The following is a 15,288-nucleotide window of genomic DNA, read 5'->3' as shown; positions in this document are numbered from 1 at the left end:
CTCCTGGGCTCCAATGATCTTCCCACTTCTGCCTCCCAAGTAGCTTGGGCCCTACTACTACACTACTACACTACTGTGTTTGGCTAATTTTTTAATTTTTTATAGGCATGAGGGCTCCCTGTGTTTCCCAGTCTGGTCTTGAACTCCTGGCCTCAAGCAATCCTCCCACCTCAGCCTCCCAAAGTACTGGGATTACAGGCTTGAGCCACTGAACCTAGTTTTTTTGATATCTGAAACTTCCTTCGAAATACATTAGTATTCTTTCACGCACCCACTTCCAAGTAAATCATTAGCTAGAGTTTAAGATCTGCTTACCGTTCTGAGTTTTTTGCTTAAAATTTACATACAGTGAAATTGCTGATCTCAAGTTAGCATTTGATGAGTCTTGATAAAGGAATACTTTAAACCCCTGTCAAGATACAGAACATTGCAAGGACCCCAGGAAGTTCCCTTGTGCCCCTTCATGATCAGTCTCTGTCCCCACCCACCAAGGCCTGATCTTGGACCGTTGATTAAAGCGTTGAAACTCCATTTTCTTTCCATTTCTCTGTCATGCTTTCAGTCATTTAATAATCAGGTGTTGTGCCGGGGCTGAGCTAGAAAGAAACAGACTTTGACCACTGACCTCGAGGAGAGATGGAAGGTGGGTGGCAGGCAGTTAAAGCAACAACTGCAGGATGGACAGTGGGGGCTCTGAGGGAGGGAAGTGCTGGGAGTTGTGGGGGCTGGGAGAGTGATCCCTGACAGCCTGGGGCTCCAGGGCTAGCATCCAGGGAGGAGAGGGGATGCTCAAGTCTAAGGAATTCGAGGCTTTGGCCAGGTGAATATGGTTGGAGGTGGTGGGGTGGGAGGGTGCTCCTGGTAGAGCAACTGGTGTGTGCAAAGGGCCAGTTGAGGGAGCTTGTGGGTGTTTGGGAATCGCTTGGAATTCGGCTTGGCTAGGCTGGGTGCAGTGGCTCTTGCCTGTAATCCCAGCACTTTGGGAGGCTGACGCAGGCAGATCACCTGAGACTAGGAGCTCAAGACCAGCCTGGCCAACGTGGTAAAACCCCGTCTCTACTGAAAATACAAAAATTAGCTGGGTGTGGTGGTGCATGCCTGTAATCCCAGCTACTCAAGAGGCTCAGGCAGGAGAATCGCTTGAACCCGGGAGGCGGAGGTTGCGGTGAGCCGAGATCGCGCCACTGTACTCCAGTCTGGGCGACAGAGCAAGACTCCGTCTCAAAAGAAAGGAAAAAAAAATTCTGCTTGGCTAGATTGGAAGGGCTAGGATGTAAGTGAAAAGAGAGGCAAGAGTCAGGCAGCATCAGAGATCAAGGCTGCAATTATGTGTCACAATAAGGACTTGGAATTTTATTTTTTATTTTTTTGAGATGGAGTCTCTGTCACCAAGGTTGGAGTGCAGTGGTGCCATCTCAGCTCACTGTACCCTCCACCTCCAGGGCTCAAGTGATTCTCCCACCTCAGCCTCGCAAGTAGCTGGGACCATAGTTGAGTGCCACCACGCCCAAGTAACTTTTTCTATTTTTGGTAGAGATGGGGTTTCTGTATGTTACTCAGGCTGGTCTTGAACTCCTGAGCTCAAGTGATGCCCCGCCTTGGCCTCCCAAAATGCTAGGATTACACGGGTGGGTGAACCACCACATCCAGCCAGGACTTGGAATTTTAACCCTACCGTGGTGGGAGCTGAGGAAAGGTTTTTCACCAGTGGAATGACACACTCAGGTTGGACAGGTTTTCGAAGATCCTCAGGCTGAAAGGAAGAGGATACACTGGACATGGGGGTGAGGTCGGTGGCACTTAAAAAGCCTTTGCAGGCACCCAGGCAGGTAGAGAGGGAGGCTGAGCCAGGACATTGACCTGTGCCCACTACAGCATCAAAAACCAGAAAAAGGGCCAGGTGTGGTGGCTCACACCTGTAGTCCTGGCACTTTGGGAGGCTTAGGGGGGAAGATTTCTTGAGGCCAAGAGTTTAAGACCAATCTGGTCAACATAGTGAGACCCCATCTCTTCAAACAAACAAAAAAAGAAAACAGACAAGTTGATGGGCAAAGGGCATGGGAAAAGATTCCGGGGTGTGCTCCAGTAGAGGAAACGGAGGTCCTGGGCAGGGAGGCATTTTGCACAGTTGGTAAGCAACAGGGCAAACAAATCACCAATGTTTACGTTATACTGGCAAATCTCTTACTGCTGGACGTTTAGTCTCCGTCTAATAATAAGGATAACAGCTGGGTGCACCGTATTATTTATTTAGTCCTCACAGTAGGACAGGATGATCTGTCTCCCCACTTGACAGATGAAGACATCGAGGGTCAGAGTGGTGATGTGTCAGGAACCCTCCCACTGGGTTCTCACGCTTGAAACACAGATTGCTGGTCCCCACCCACAGAGTTTCTGATGTAGTAGGTCTGGGTGGATCCCGAGCATCTGTGGTTCACAACAAGTTCCCAGGTGCCACCGATGCTGGTGATGGAGCCGCGTTTGAGGACCACTGCTCTAAATCGTATTGCTGCTGCACGCATTACCTCCTGCTGGGTGCAGGGGTTGTGGGGGGCACTTTGGCAGTGCAGAGCAGAGGTAACCAGCAGAAAACCCATTAGAACTAAAAGCCGAGAGTGTTTCTGACAAACAGGTCAACATGCGGAAAGACCCAGACAAGGTCCTTAAACTACCCTGCGCTCCAAGAATCAGTGCCTGGGGCTGCCGTACCTAATTGGTTCAAACCACAGGGTTTCTGGCCAGCTCATCTGGTACCAAACGTAGATGTCAATATGGTGGATGCCAAAGAACACATCACTCTGTTTGGATGAATCAGGCTTTTCCTCCCTCTGCCTTCAGCCAGGACTTCTCTGAATTGTTTTCATTTCAAATGGAGGGACCAGTTCACAAGCTGCTTTCATGCTCTCTGGGACAGGAGTTGCTGTATTTCAGTGTCTGAGGCTGGGAAACCCCCTGGAGGTGGCTCTGTCTTTTGTACCTAGTGTATGATGTCAAACGATTCTCCTTGGTTTGGGTTAAATGAGATGCTCCCTGGATTACAATCCAGTGCCCCATGATTTTTTTTCCTCCTTTTTTATTTCCTCCTTTTTTATTTTTATTATTTTTTATTGTCTGACCTACTTCAGAAGTTAGTTGTCTTTGTTGTCAAGTAAGGCCTTCCACGTCAGATAGAGGCTATTTCCAGGCTGGGCGCAGTGGCTCATGCCTGTAATCCCAGCACTTTGGGAGGCCGAGGTGGGTGGATCGCTTGAGGTCAGTCAGGAGTTCGAGACCAGCCTGGCCAACATGGTAAAACCCCGTCTTTACTACAAGTGCAAAAATTAGCCAGGCATGGTGGCGTGCACCTGTAATCCCTGCTATGTGGCAGGATGAGGTAGGAGAACCACTTCAATGTGGGAAGCGGAGGCTGCAGTGAGCTGAGAATGCACCATTGTGCTGCAGCCTGGGCGATGAGAGTGAAACCGTCTCAGAAAAAAAAAAAAAAAAAAAAAAAGAGGCTATTTCCTTTTTTTTTTGCCAGTGAAGAGGGGACCCTGTGTTGGCCTCCCTATCTGTAACTTGAGATAATCTGAAAATCTGTATTTAGATCCATACAAGAGAGGCAGCGTGAGGAGAAGAATTTGACAAAGCTCTTTGAATGTGCAAATTAGAAATGGCAATGGCTGGGCGTGGTGGCTGATGCCTGTAATCCCAGCACTTTGTGAGGCCGAGGCAGGCGAATCAATTGAGGTCAGGAGTTCGAGACCAGCCTAGCCAACATGGTGAAACCCCATCTCTATCAAAAAATCCAAAAATTAGCCGGGCGTGGTGGCAGGTGCCTATAATCCCAGCTACTCAGGAGGCTGAGGCAGGAGAATTGCTTGAACCTGGGAGGTGGAGGTTGCAGTGAGCCGAGATCAGGCCACTGCACTCCAGCCTGGGTGACAGTGAGACTCAGTCTCAAAACACAAAAAAAACAGAAAACTGTGCGGTGTTCCATCTGTCAATGTCCTTGTTGCATTTGCAGGGCAGGTTTTCTACCAGTGGCTGGGGACTCAGTTTTACTGGGCTGAGGGAAGGTTAGGATTTGAGGGTCTTGTTAAGCTGGATATGGGCTGCATTTCAAGCCTCCCCTGGCTGTCTCTGTCCTGCGTGTTGATGCCAAGGCTGAAGAAGACTGGATTTGCAGGCAAAAGACTGTCATTTGAGGCCTGATTTCACCCCTTAATCACTGTGTCTTAGCATGTTGTGGGGGTTGAGGTAGGCAGAGGTTAGCCAACCTTTTCTGGAAAGGGCTGGCTGATAAATACTTTAGGCTTTGCATGCCATACACTGTGGCAACCCCTAACTCTGCTGTGTAGCTCAAAAGCTGCCATATTCATTTATAATACATAAATGAATGGGTGTGACTGTTCCAATGAAACTTTATTTATAAATAGCTGGCCTGTGGGCCATAGATACTTCTGATATATAAAGCATCTGGTACAGTGGTGTATTGTGAACCCACTGGGTCCCCCCCCCCAAACACTTGAGCTTTATTGATGTATAGTGACAAATAAAAATGGTATATAGGTTGGGCACGGTGGTTCATGCCTATAATCCCAGGACTTTGGGAGGCTGAGGCAGGTGGATCACTTGAGCTCAGGAGTTCGAGACTAGGTCAAGCAATAGAGTGAAATCCTGCCTCTACAAAAAATACAAAAATTAGCTGGGTGTTGTGCTGTGCGTCTGTAGTCCCAGCTACCTGGGGGGCTGAGGTGGGAGGATCACTTGAACCTGGGAGGTCGAGGCTGCAATGAGCTATGATTAGACTACCGTGCTCCAGCTTGGGTGACAGAGGGAGACCCTGTCTCGAAAATATATTTAAGGTGTACAGTTTGATGTTTCCATATACCAGAGGCTACTGTCACTGCTTCTATTATTATTACTGCTACCACTACTACTCATATTACCCTTTCTCTAGCTGTTACTCTGTGCCAGGTACTATTCTAAGTACTTAACATGTTTGATCTCATTTAATCTTCACCACCAAGGAACTGACCCAAGGTCCCACAGCTAGGAAATGGCAAGCTGGGATTGAGCCACGCTAGCTAGCCCCGTGCTATGCACTGCTTCACACAGAAGCTGCCCCTCCACCCCCGCCGCCTTCTTTTTCCTTTGTTCCTTTGTTATCAGCTGGCCCTTTCCAGAAAAGGTTGGTTAACCTGCCTACCTCAACCCTCAGTGATTAAGGGGTGATATCAGGCCTCAAATGACTGACCTTTTTCCTTTGTTGCAGCTCTCACTGATTGTAATTCTGATTGTAATTATATATTTATTTGCACCGCGGTTTACTTACTGTCCATCTCCCCCAGGGCAGGAGGCTGAATGGGGCAGGGGTCTCGCTGTCTCGTTCGCAGCTCCATCCGCAGCACTTCACCCACATCCTGGCCTATAAGCGAGTCCTGCCCGTATATTTGACCAAGAAATAAATGAATCATTGACAGCCATGCCCCACCCTTTCCTCCTCTCTCTGCCAGCCAGCACCTCCATCTTTCACAGTGGGTAGGGCTTGGGCTACAGGTGAAATGGATTTGCAATTCCCTGATAACCCACCCACCGACTGTGGGGGCGGGCAGGAAGGCGTCAGCTCTTTCGGATGAAAAACCAGCCTGCAATGCAGCGTTTCTACCCAGCCTACAAAGCAAACACCACTACCTCCACGCCTTAGGTTGGAGAAATTCCGCTTTACGACACAGTCCCATGGGCCTCGTGTCATTTGTCCCTCCTGGCAGTCCCGGGGGGTAGGTCGAGCAAGCGGTAGGACAAACGACTCCCATTTTCCACGTGTAAAAACTGAGGCTTGGAGGTGAAGGGACTTGCCCAAGGTCATCAGCTAGAATATAGCAGGGCTGGGATTAGAACCCAGGTCTGTCCGGGTCCACGCTCTGATCTGAACTCTGCTTCAGTTGGTCTGGAATGCACCGGCTGCATCTGATGATCTTATTAAAGATCTATGGCTGTCAGGGTCCTCCCCCTAGAGGTGCTGATTTAGTTGGTCTGGGGTGGGGCCCTAGGCACTTGGCACTTAACAAACTCCTTAGGTGATTCCAATGGACAGGCAGGGCTGGGAACTTCATCACCCCTCCGAGTCCCAGAGTGGAGCCTGATCCTTAGCCCTGGCTGTGTATTTGAATCACTGGAGGAGCTTTTTATTTAGCCTTTTATGATGGAAACATAAAGTAGACAGCATAGGATAATGAACTATCATGAGCTCTTTTTCTTTATTTTTGAGACAGGGTCTCACTATTACCCAGGCTGGAGTGCGATGGCACAATCTCAGCTTGCTGCAACCTTTGCCTCCCGGGTTCAAGCCATTCTCATGCCTCAGCCTCTTGAGTAGCTGGGACTACAGGCACGTGCCACCATGTCCAGCCAATTTTTATATTTTTTGTAGAGACAGGGTCTTGCCATGTTGCCCAGACTGGTCTCGAACTCCTGAACTCAAAGCAATTCTCCCGCCTCAGCCTCCCAAAGTGTTGGGGTTACAAGTGTGAGCCACTGCACCCAGCTACCATGAGCTCTTTACCATGCATTGCATAGGTGAACGTTTTAATATGTATCTCCGAAGGACATGGATTTGTTTATTTTTAATGACTTTTTATTTTGCAATAGTTTGGCTCACAAAAAGTTGCAAAAATAACAGAGTTCCTGATGTTCATTGCTCAACTTTCTTTAATGATAACATCTAAAAGATAAGAATTTTAAAAACTGTAACTGTTGGGCTGCATGTGACGGCTCATGCCTGTAATTCCAGCACTTTGGGAAGCTGAGGCAGGAGGATCACTTCAGCCCAGGAGTTTGAGACCAGCCTGATCAATATAGCTAGACCTTGTCTTGACAAAAAACATGTATATGTGACTGTAATACTAACTTTAATAATAATTCATTAATATCAAATATTCCAGTAATCCATTGTGGTTGCACAATGGCTCATTCTTCTATGATATCATTCTTTATGTTTTAGCTGGGATTTTTTTATGGAAAAGAGTTTCCCCTTCATTTCTTTGATCACTGATCACTCTGTAGTGATCGAATAAATGACTGTTTCCCTCAGGGAAGACTTCTCCGACCCTGGTGAACCAAATGAGTACATTTGGGAAAGGTGGAGAAAATACTTGTTTCTTTCCGCTTTTTCTGTTTTCAAACAATGACCTGGTTCACTGACAACATCAGATGTTTCTCTTTATTTCCAGCATCAATATGAAACTTGTGTATATAAACATGTAAGGTCGGGCGCAGTGGCTCAAGCCTGTAATCCCACCACTTTGGGAAGCCAAGGTGGGTAGATCACTTGAGTCAGGAGTTCGAGACCAGCCTGTTCACCAACATGGTGAAACCCCATCTCTACTAAAGATACAAACATTAGCCCAGTGTGGTGGCTGACGCTTATAATCCCAGCTACTTGGGAGGCCGAGGCGGGAGGATCACTTGAACCCGGGAGGCGGAGTTTGCAGTGAGCCAAGATCATGCCACTGGACTCCAGCCTGGGCGACAGAGCGAGACTCCATCTCAAAAAACAAAACAAAACAAAACAAAAACCTTGCATGGTATGTTTTAGCCCGTTGTACTTATTGTTGTCAAAGCTCAAATTGTCCCTCTTTTAGCCTGCAGCAGCCACTTCTGCTTGGCTCTTGAGCCTTTTAACAATCCTATTCATGCTTAGTTTCCTTGTTGTCCGGTGTGACAAGATGTTCTTGGCTTATCTTGCATATTTCTTGCCCAGCCACTTTTCCAAGAAAAATCTGGAAGTTTAAAACAAAAACAAAGCTTCAGTGCCCCAGTCGCACCCAGAACCAGCTTAATGAGATTCCCTGGTGTGGGTAAGACCCAGATACAGTATTTTTTTTTATTTTAATTTTTATTTTTTTCGAGACAGGGTCCCTAGCCTGGAGTGCAGTGGCACGATCTCAGCTTACTGCAACCTCCGCCTCATGGATTCAAGCAATTCTGCCTCAGCCTCCTGAGTAGCTGAGCTTGCAGGCACCCACCACTACATCCAGCTAATTTTTTGTATTTTTGGTAGAGACGGGGTTTCATCATGTTGCCTAGGCTGGTCTCAAACTCCTAACCTTGAACTCCTGACCTCAAGTGATCTGCCTGCCTTGGCCTCCCAAAGTACTGGGATTACAGGCGTGAGCCACCACACCCAGCCAGGATACAGTATTTTTTTAAAAAGCACACCCAGCCTTGAATGGAAAACCACTTGATGAGAGTATGCCACCTTATCCGGCTGTGTAAATGCCTTATATCTGCACAAGGCTGGAACTTTGAGTGGAGTCCTTGGCTAAAGCTGTCATTACTGCATGGTGACCTCTCTTCCCTCTGCTGCTAAATCTTGTGTTTCAGAATTTAGACCCGGATGCATCCATGTTGAAAGCCAGGCTTTGTCCATCATCCCAGGAGCTCTGTGTCGGTCCCTTTCCTTGCCTGCATGTTGTTGACTTGGGGCTCATCTTCATTTCTCTGGGAAATAAGTTCTTTGATAGCTTGCTTAGAATCTCTCAGTACTTCCCATTGCCCTTAGAATGAAGACCAAAATATGTGGCCTGCAGTATAGACTGTGCACAGCCTCCAGTGTAGACTGCTCAGGCCCCTTCTTGGTTCTTGGAGTCTACCATGCTTTCTTCTACCACCGGGCCTTTGCACACACTGCTGTCTGCTGGGAATGCATTGTTTTTCCTCGTTACTTAGTTCTCCTCTACTCACCCTTCAGGTGCCAGCTTGACTGTCTTCCTCGGGAGATCCTTCTCTGACCTTCGTACACCAGATCAGTCCCCATGTACTTACTTTGTCTCATTGGTAATATTTCTCTCCCTTCAGGACGCACATCAAGGCCCAGAAGTTGTAGTTTTGCATTTGTTCATGTGATCATTTGATGCATGTCTCTCTCTGGAGCCTGACTCTTTGGGGCTCACATCCTGACTCCACCGCTTTTAGCTGTGGGACCTTGAACAAATCTTTTCATCTCTGGGCCCCAGTTTTTAAATTTAATTTAATTTAATTTTTATTTTGAGACACTCTTGCTCTGTTGCCAGGCCATAGTGCAGTTGTTCGATCATGGCTCACTGCAACCTCCGCCTCCCGGGTTCAAGCGATTCTCTTGCCTCAGCCTCCCAAGTAGCTGGGACTACAGGCGCCTGCCACCACATACAGCTAATTTTTGTATTTTTAGGAGACACAGGGTTTCACCATGTTGGCTAGGATGGTCTCGATCTCTTGACCTTGTGATCTGCCTGCCTCGGCCTCCCAAAGTGCTGGGATTACAGGCCCAGTTTCTTTTAACTGCAAAACAGGGATGACATGATACTTTTATCTATCTTGTGAGGCGAGGATGAAGATTAAGTAAGGTAGTTTGTGTAAAGCACTTAGAACTGAGCTAGCTATTAATAGTAGAGTATCTTGGCAGGTATTACTGATGATTACTGCAGTAGACCACAGGCTCCATACAGGCAGGGGTCATTTCTATTTGTTTAGATTTGTATGCAGGGTGCTTGGTACAAGGGTTTTGCTCAGGAAATACTTGTTGGATAGATGAATGAATGAAGTGGAGATAATAGTAATACCATGTTTATAGAATTCCATGAGGATATAAAATAATGCAAGTATATAAGCTCTTGGTAGAGTGTCTAGCACATAGTAGGTGGTCAATAAATATTCAGTGACTGAACGAGTGAAGTAGGGACAATAGTAATACCTGCTCATGAGGTTGTCATGGGGATATAAGGCAACCCTGTAGTACCTTGTAGAATGCCTAGCACATAGTAGGTGCTCAGAAAATATTTGTTGAATGAATGAATGAAGTAGGGATGACGTTAACACCAGCTCCTAGGGTTGTTGCGGGGATAGAAGATAAGGCAGGTCTATAGCATGTTGTATTGTGGTTGTACATGGTAGACACTCCATTGATTGAAACTGGAAGAGCTGCCATGAGTTTCTTTCTCCTGGGGATTAGGAGAGGGTCCTTTTGGGGTGTAGAATGGTGTGGAGCTGACGCTAGTCCTCTGGAAGGAAGAGTGAGCAGCTGACTACTTGCTAAGCTCTGACCTGGATGCAAAGTCGAATTGTTCCTTTCTCTCTTCCTCCCAAACCTGTGCTTTCTTTCCACTAGAATCCTTGCCCGGAGTCCAGCGCCTCCTTCCTGTCCAGGATCACCTTCTGGTGGATCACAGGGTAAGGCCGGGCCCCCCAGATCTCAGGGAGGTGGTGGGGAATGAATGAATGAATGAATGAATGAATGAATGAATGAATGAATGAACGAACGAACGAAGGAACGAACATGCTCAGCTCCCGCCCCCCCGACTTCTCCCTCCTTTGCCCTTCTGCAGAGTTGTCTTGAATCTGCCTGTGCTGGCCATGTGGTCTCAGAGACACCAACTCTGTCCGGCAGTTCCATGAACTTGAATGTGATAAACACATGAGCCGTGAGCAGCTTACACCTCTGCAGAAGGCTTTGCCTGGGACAGCCATATGCTGGACTGCTCTTGCTTTAGCTTCAGATTTGGGTTTTTAAAATATTAGGTATAGTTATTATTGACATTGTCCCCCTCCTCTCCCCCACTCCTTAGAAAAATAATGCTGTCTCACCACAGGAAGTATGGATTAAAAAACCACATGTGCAGATCAGCAGTGTAGACATCCAGAGGCAACCAGTGTCACCATTTTAGTATGCCTCCTTCTGGTCGTCTTTCTTTTTTTTGAGATGGAGTCTCCCTCTGTCAATCTCAGCTCACTACAGTCTCCGCCTCCCAGGTTCAAGTGATTCTCCTGCCTCAGCCTCCCAGGTAGCTGGGATTAGAGCCTTGAGCCACCATGCCTGGCTACTTTTTGTATTTTTAGTGGAGACAGAGTTTTCATGTTGGCCAGGCTTGCCTTGAAACTCCTGACCTCGGGTGATCCACCCCCATCGACCTCCCAAAGTGCTGGGATTACAGGTGTGAGCCACCATGCCCAGCTACCTTCTGGTCCTCTTTTTCTGCCCATTATTAACATCTTATTGTTTGAAGAATCTTTTTTCGCCCCTAATATGCATCATCTTTTTTTTTTTTTTTTTTGAGACAGGCTTTCGCTCTGTCGCTGAGGCTGGAGTGCAGTGGCACAATTGTAGCTTACTGCAGTCCCAATCTACTGGGCTTAGGTGATGCTCCTGCCTCAGCCTCCTGAGTAGCTGGGACTACAGGCACGCTCCCCCATGCCCAGCAGATTTTTGTACTTTCTGTAGAGATGGGGTTTCATCATGTTGCCCGGGCTGGTCTCCAACTTCTGAGCTCAAGTGATTGTCCCGCCTCAGCCTCACAGAGTGCTGGGATTACAGGCATGAGCCACCATGCCTGGTCTCATCCTTGTCTTAATGACAAACATCGTTTTAAAAAATTAGATGTTTTGAATAATTTCTTCAAATTACTATTAAAAAGCATCACTGGGACAGTTGATGTAATTTGTACATGACTACAGGACACCGGATGCATGCTGATCACGTTCATTCTTGTTTTGGAAAATTGTGCTGTAGTTACATAAGAGCATGTCCTAGATTGGAAGGGAATACCTCCAGTTTTTTTGGGGTAAAGGCATGTAGAGCCTATATGTTAACTTTTTTTTTTGAGATGGAGTCTCGCTCTTTCGTCCAGGCTGGAGTGCAGTGGCAGGATCTGAGCTCACTGCAACCTCCGCCTCCTGGGTTCAAGAGATTGTCCTGTCTCAGCCTCCTGAGTAGCTGGGATTACAGGGACCTGCCACCACGTCCAGCTAATTTTTGTATTTTTAGTAGAGATGGGGTTTCACTGTGTTGTCCAAGCTGGTCTCAAACTCCTGACCTCAGGTGATCCACCCACCTCAGTCTCCCAAGGTGCAGGGATTACAGGTGTGAGCCACCATGCCAGGCCTTTAACTGTTTAAATGGTTCAGAAAAAGATGATGTGTTTGCATGTGTGTGTGTGTTTGTGGGTGCATGTCCATGGATACAGACAGAGAATGATACTGCAAACGTGGCAATGTGTTAACAATGGTGAGTTGAGTGAATTCTTAGTATGATTTCAGTAATTTTTCTGTAAGTTTGAAATTATTTTAGAACAAAAGATGAAAGTATTTTACCTTTTATTATAAAAGTGTTTAGTCTGCTGGGCGCGGTGGCTCATGCCTGTAATGTTAGCACTTTCAGAGGCCGAGGTGGGTGGATCACCTGAGGTCAGGAGTTGAAGACCAGCCTGGCCTACATGGTGAAACCCTGTCTCCACTAACAATACAAAAATTAGCTGGGCAGCACACATCTGTAATCCCAGCTACTTGGGAGGGTGAGGCAGGAGAATCGCTTGAATCCAGGAGGCAGAGGTTACAGTGAGCCGAGATGGCTCCATTACACTCCAGCCTGGATGGAGTCACATAGAAAGATTAATATAATAAAACTCAATAATCTCATCACCCAGATTTCATGCTTACTAATGCTTTGTCATGTCAGCCTTTTTATTTTTTAATTTTTTCCTTCAACCTATTTTTTTTTTTTTCTTTTTATAGGGTCCGACTCCGTTGCCCAGGCTGGAGTGCAGAGACACAATCACAGCTCTCCGCGGCCTCCACCTCCTGGCCTTGAGCAGTCCTCCCACCTCAGCCTCCTGAGTAGCTGGGGCTACAGGTGCGAGCCATCATGACTGGCTAATTTTTTTATTTCTACTTTTTGTAGAGATAGTCTCCCTATGTTGCCCAGGCTGGTCTTGAACTCCAGGGCTCACAAAGTCCTCCCACCTCGGCCTCCCAAAGTGCTAGGATTATAGGCATGAGCTACCGTGCCTGGCCCATATCAGCCTTTTTTAATTTAAAATTTTAAAAAGTTGGCGGGGCACGGTGGCTCATGCCTATAATTCCAAGACTTCGGGAGGCCAAGGTGGGAGGGTTGCTTGAGCCTGGGGTTCAAGAACAGCTTGGGCAACATAGGGAGACTCTGTCTCTACAAAAATAAAAAATAAAAAAAATTAGCCAGTCATAATGGCTTGCACCCAAAGTCCCAGCTACTCGGAAGGCTGAGGTGGGAGAATTGCTCTAGACTGGGAGCTGAAGGCTGCAGGGAGCTGCAGGGAGCTGCGATCACACCACCGTACTCCATCCTGGGTGACACAGTGAGAACCTGTCTCCAAATAAATAAATGAATGAATGAATAATAAAAAATAAAAAATAAATTAGAGCCATCCTGATATTTCACCCCTAAATCATCTTTTTTTTTTCCCTAAGTCTTTTGTATGCACCACTAAAAAAAAAAAAAAAAGCCATTTTTCCTGCATGGCCCAACAGAATGTGCTGTAATTAGCTTGTAATATGTGCAAATGTCCAGCCACATTCTGACTTCCCCAGCTGCATGGCTGCCTTCATTTGCAGCGGGCAGCTGTTCTGCAGAGGGGAGCAGCATCAGCAGGCGTGTGGATTGAGTGAGCCCCGTCCTCCTCCTCCTCTCATTGACTCTCATTGCCTAACCCCCTTGTGTCTTGCCCCCAGGTTGATTGTGCGGGGCTACCGCCAGCCCCTGGTGGGCAGTGACCTCTGGTCCTTAAACAAGGAGGACACGTCGGAACAAGTCGTGCCTGTTTTGGTAAAGAACTGGAAGAAGGAATGCGCCAAGACTAGGAAGTAAGTGTGAGTTTCCTTGTCCTCCAGGATGCCCCGGTCACCTCCTTTCCACTACTGTGGGCTGAATCCAGGATGGGGCCCTGGCAGTGCTGCCTGTTACTAGTTTTGTGGTTCTGAGCAAGATGCCTCACTTCTCCTTCTGGCCTCAGTTTGCTTTTCTGCCAAATGGGGTAGAATCTCACATGTCATTAAAGCAACTGGGTAGAGAAAAGAAGAAAGAAGCTGGGCGCGGTGGCTCTCATGTCTAATCCCAGCACTTTGGGAGGCTGAGGCAGGCGGATCCCTTGGTCGGGAGTTTGAGACCAGCCTGGCCAACATGGTGAAACCCCGTCTCTACTAAAAATACAAAAATTAGCTAGGCGTGGTGGCAGGTGCCTGTAATCCCAGCTACTCAGGAGGCTGAGGCAGGAGAATCACTTGAACCCAGGAAGCGGAGGTTGCAGTGAGCTGAGATTGCACCACTGTATACTAGCCTGGGAGACGGAGTGAGACTCTGTATCAAAAAAAAAAAAAAAAGAAGAAGAAGAAAGAAAAATATTGTCCAAACAGGCAGTTGATGCTGTTTGCCACGGCGCGTGACTATCCCTCCTTGAGTCAGTCTCACATTTTCTGTCTCTTTCTGAGCATCTGGCATCTTGCATGTTCTTGCTGTTTGAATGTTCTGTCCAACATGCCCAGCTGACCATGTAAGTCTGTTTAGCCAAAGAAGCCCCATTTGAGGGTGATTTTGGCTCTACTGGATTTTAGGCTCTACCCCCTGTGTAAGCTGTGCCCCACTACGCCACCTCTGTCATTCTTTCGGGAATCAGGCCAGGGCCTCCCCTGCACATACCTTAACTCATCAAATCTGAGACGCCATTAGTTGCACGATGCGTTATTATTCTATGTAACAGTAAGAAAGAAAAGCAGCTGCCAATTAAACAAGGACATAAGACGTGTCTCGAGCCTGGACGAGCTGGAACATGAACTTGCGGGTGACATGGGGGCAGTGGATTGCAGCCATGGATGGTAGTAGAATGGCTGTTTTTGTTCCTGTTGCCTGTTCCGGGGTAAGTTTACTACGATAAGCTGTGATGGGGCCAGTGTGGTGCATTGGATTCCCCACAGGCCCATTGACCTTACAGGGAAAAACCCCAGACGGGGGTTCTGTTCCTCATTCTGTTCCGGGGATGCCCAGGATACAGGCCTTCAGTCAGACCCAGATGGTGGGTGGGAATCTGGACATCCATGGTGCCAGCCACTAGGACATCAGCAGAGGACCTCGTGACTCTGGTCGGAGGCTGTTTGGGTGGTCCAAGTGATGGGAGAAATTGTCTCGTGGGAGGCAGATAGAGCTTGGGCCTCTGTGACTGAGCATTGTAAGGAAATGGCCCATGTCCATGACCCAGTTGAAGGTTTTTGGCAGGCGAAGGTGGGGTCCCTGTTTATTACAGTTCTTCATGGAGACAGAACTAGTAGGATGGATGAATGGATGGATGGATGGATGGATGGATGGATGGATAGATGATAGATAGATAGATGGATGATAGATGGATAGATGATAGATGATAGGTAGATGATAGATGGATAGATAGTTGGTGAATGTATACATGGTAGGTGGATGGATAGATGATAGATGGATGATAGATGGATGATTGAGAGATGATGGATGGATGG

At 47.4% G+C, this 15,288-nt stretch overlaps 1 protein-coding gene across 12 annotated transcripts in view; it reads left to right on the top strand.

The window, feature by feature from the left end:
- The window catches only part of ABCC1 (ATP binding cassette subfamily C member 1 (ABCC1 blood group)), a 192,968-nt gene that overhangs the window by 73,125 nt on the left and 104,555 nt on the right, over window positions 1-15,288 (top strand). For all 12 annotated transcript variants that reach the window (XM_054533507.2, XM_054533513.2, XM_054533512.2 and 9 more), the window contains exons 6-7: window positions 10,130-10,191; window positions 13,501-13,632. In XM_054533507.2, the coding sequence (XP_054389482.1) occupies window positions 10,130-10,191; window positions 13,501-13,632 (194 nt within the window). The remainder of the gene's footprint in view (window positions 1-10,129; window positions 10,192-13,500; window positions 13,633-15,288) is intronic.

This window comes from Pongo abelii, chromosome 18, assembly GCF_028885655.2.
Source record: "Pongo abelii isolate AG06213 chromosome 18, NHGRI_mPonAbe1-v2.0_pri, whole genome shotgun sequence".
Classification (NCBI taxonomy): domain Eukaryota; kingdom Metazoa; phylum Chordata; class Mammalia; order Primates; family Hominidae; genus Pongo; species Pongo abelii.
Note: the sequence above shows the minus strand (reverse complement) of the source record. Positions and strands in the feature narration are given on the sequence as shown.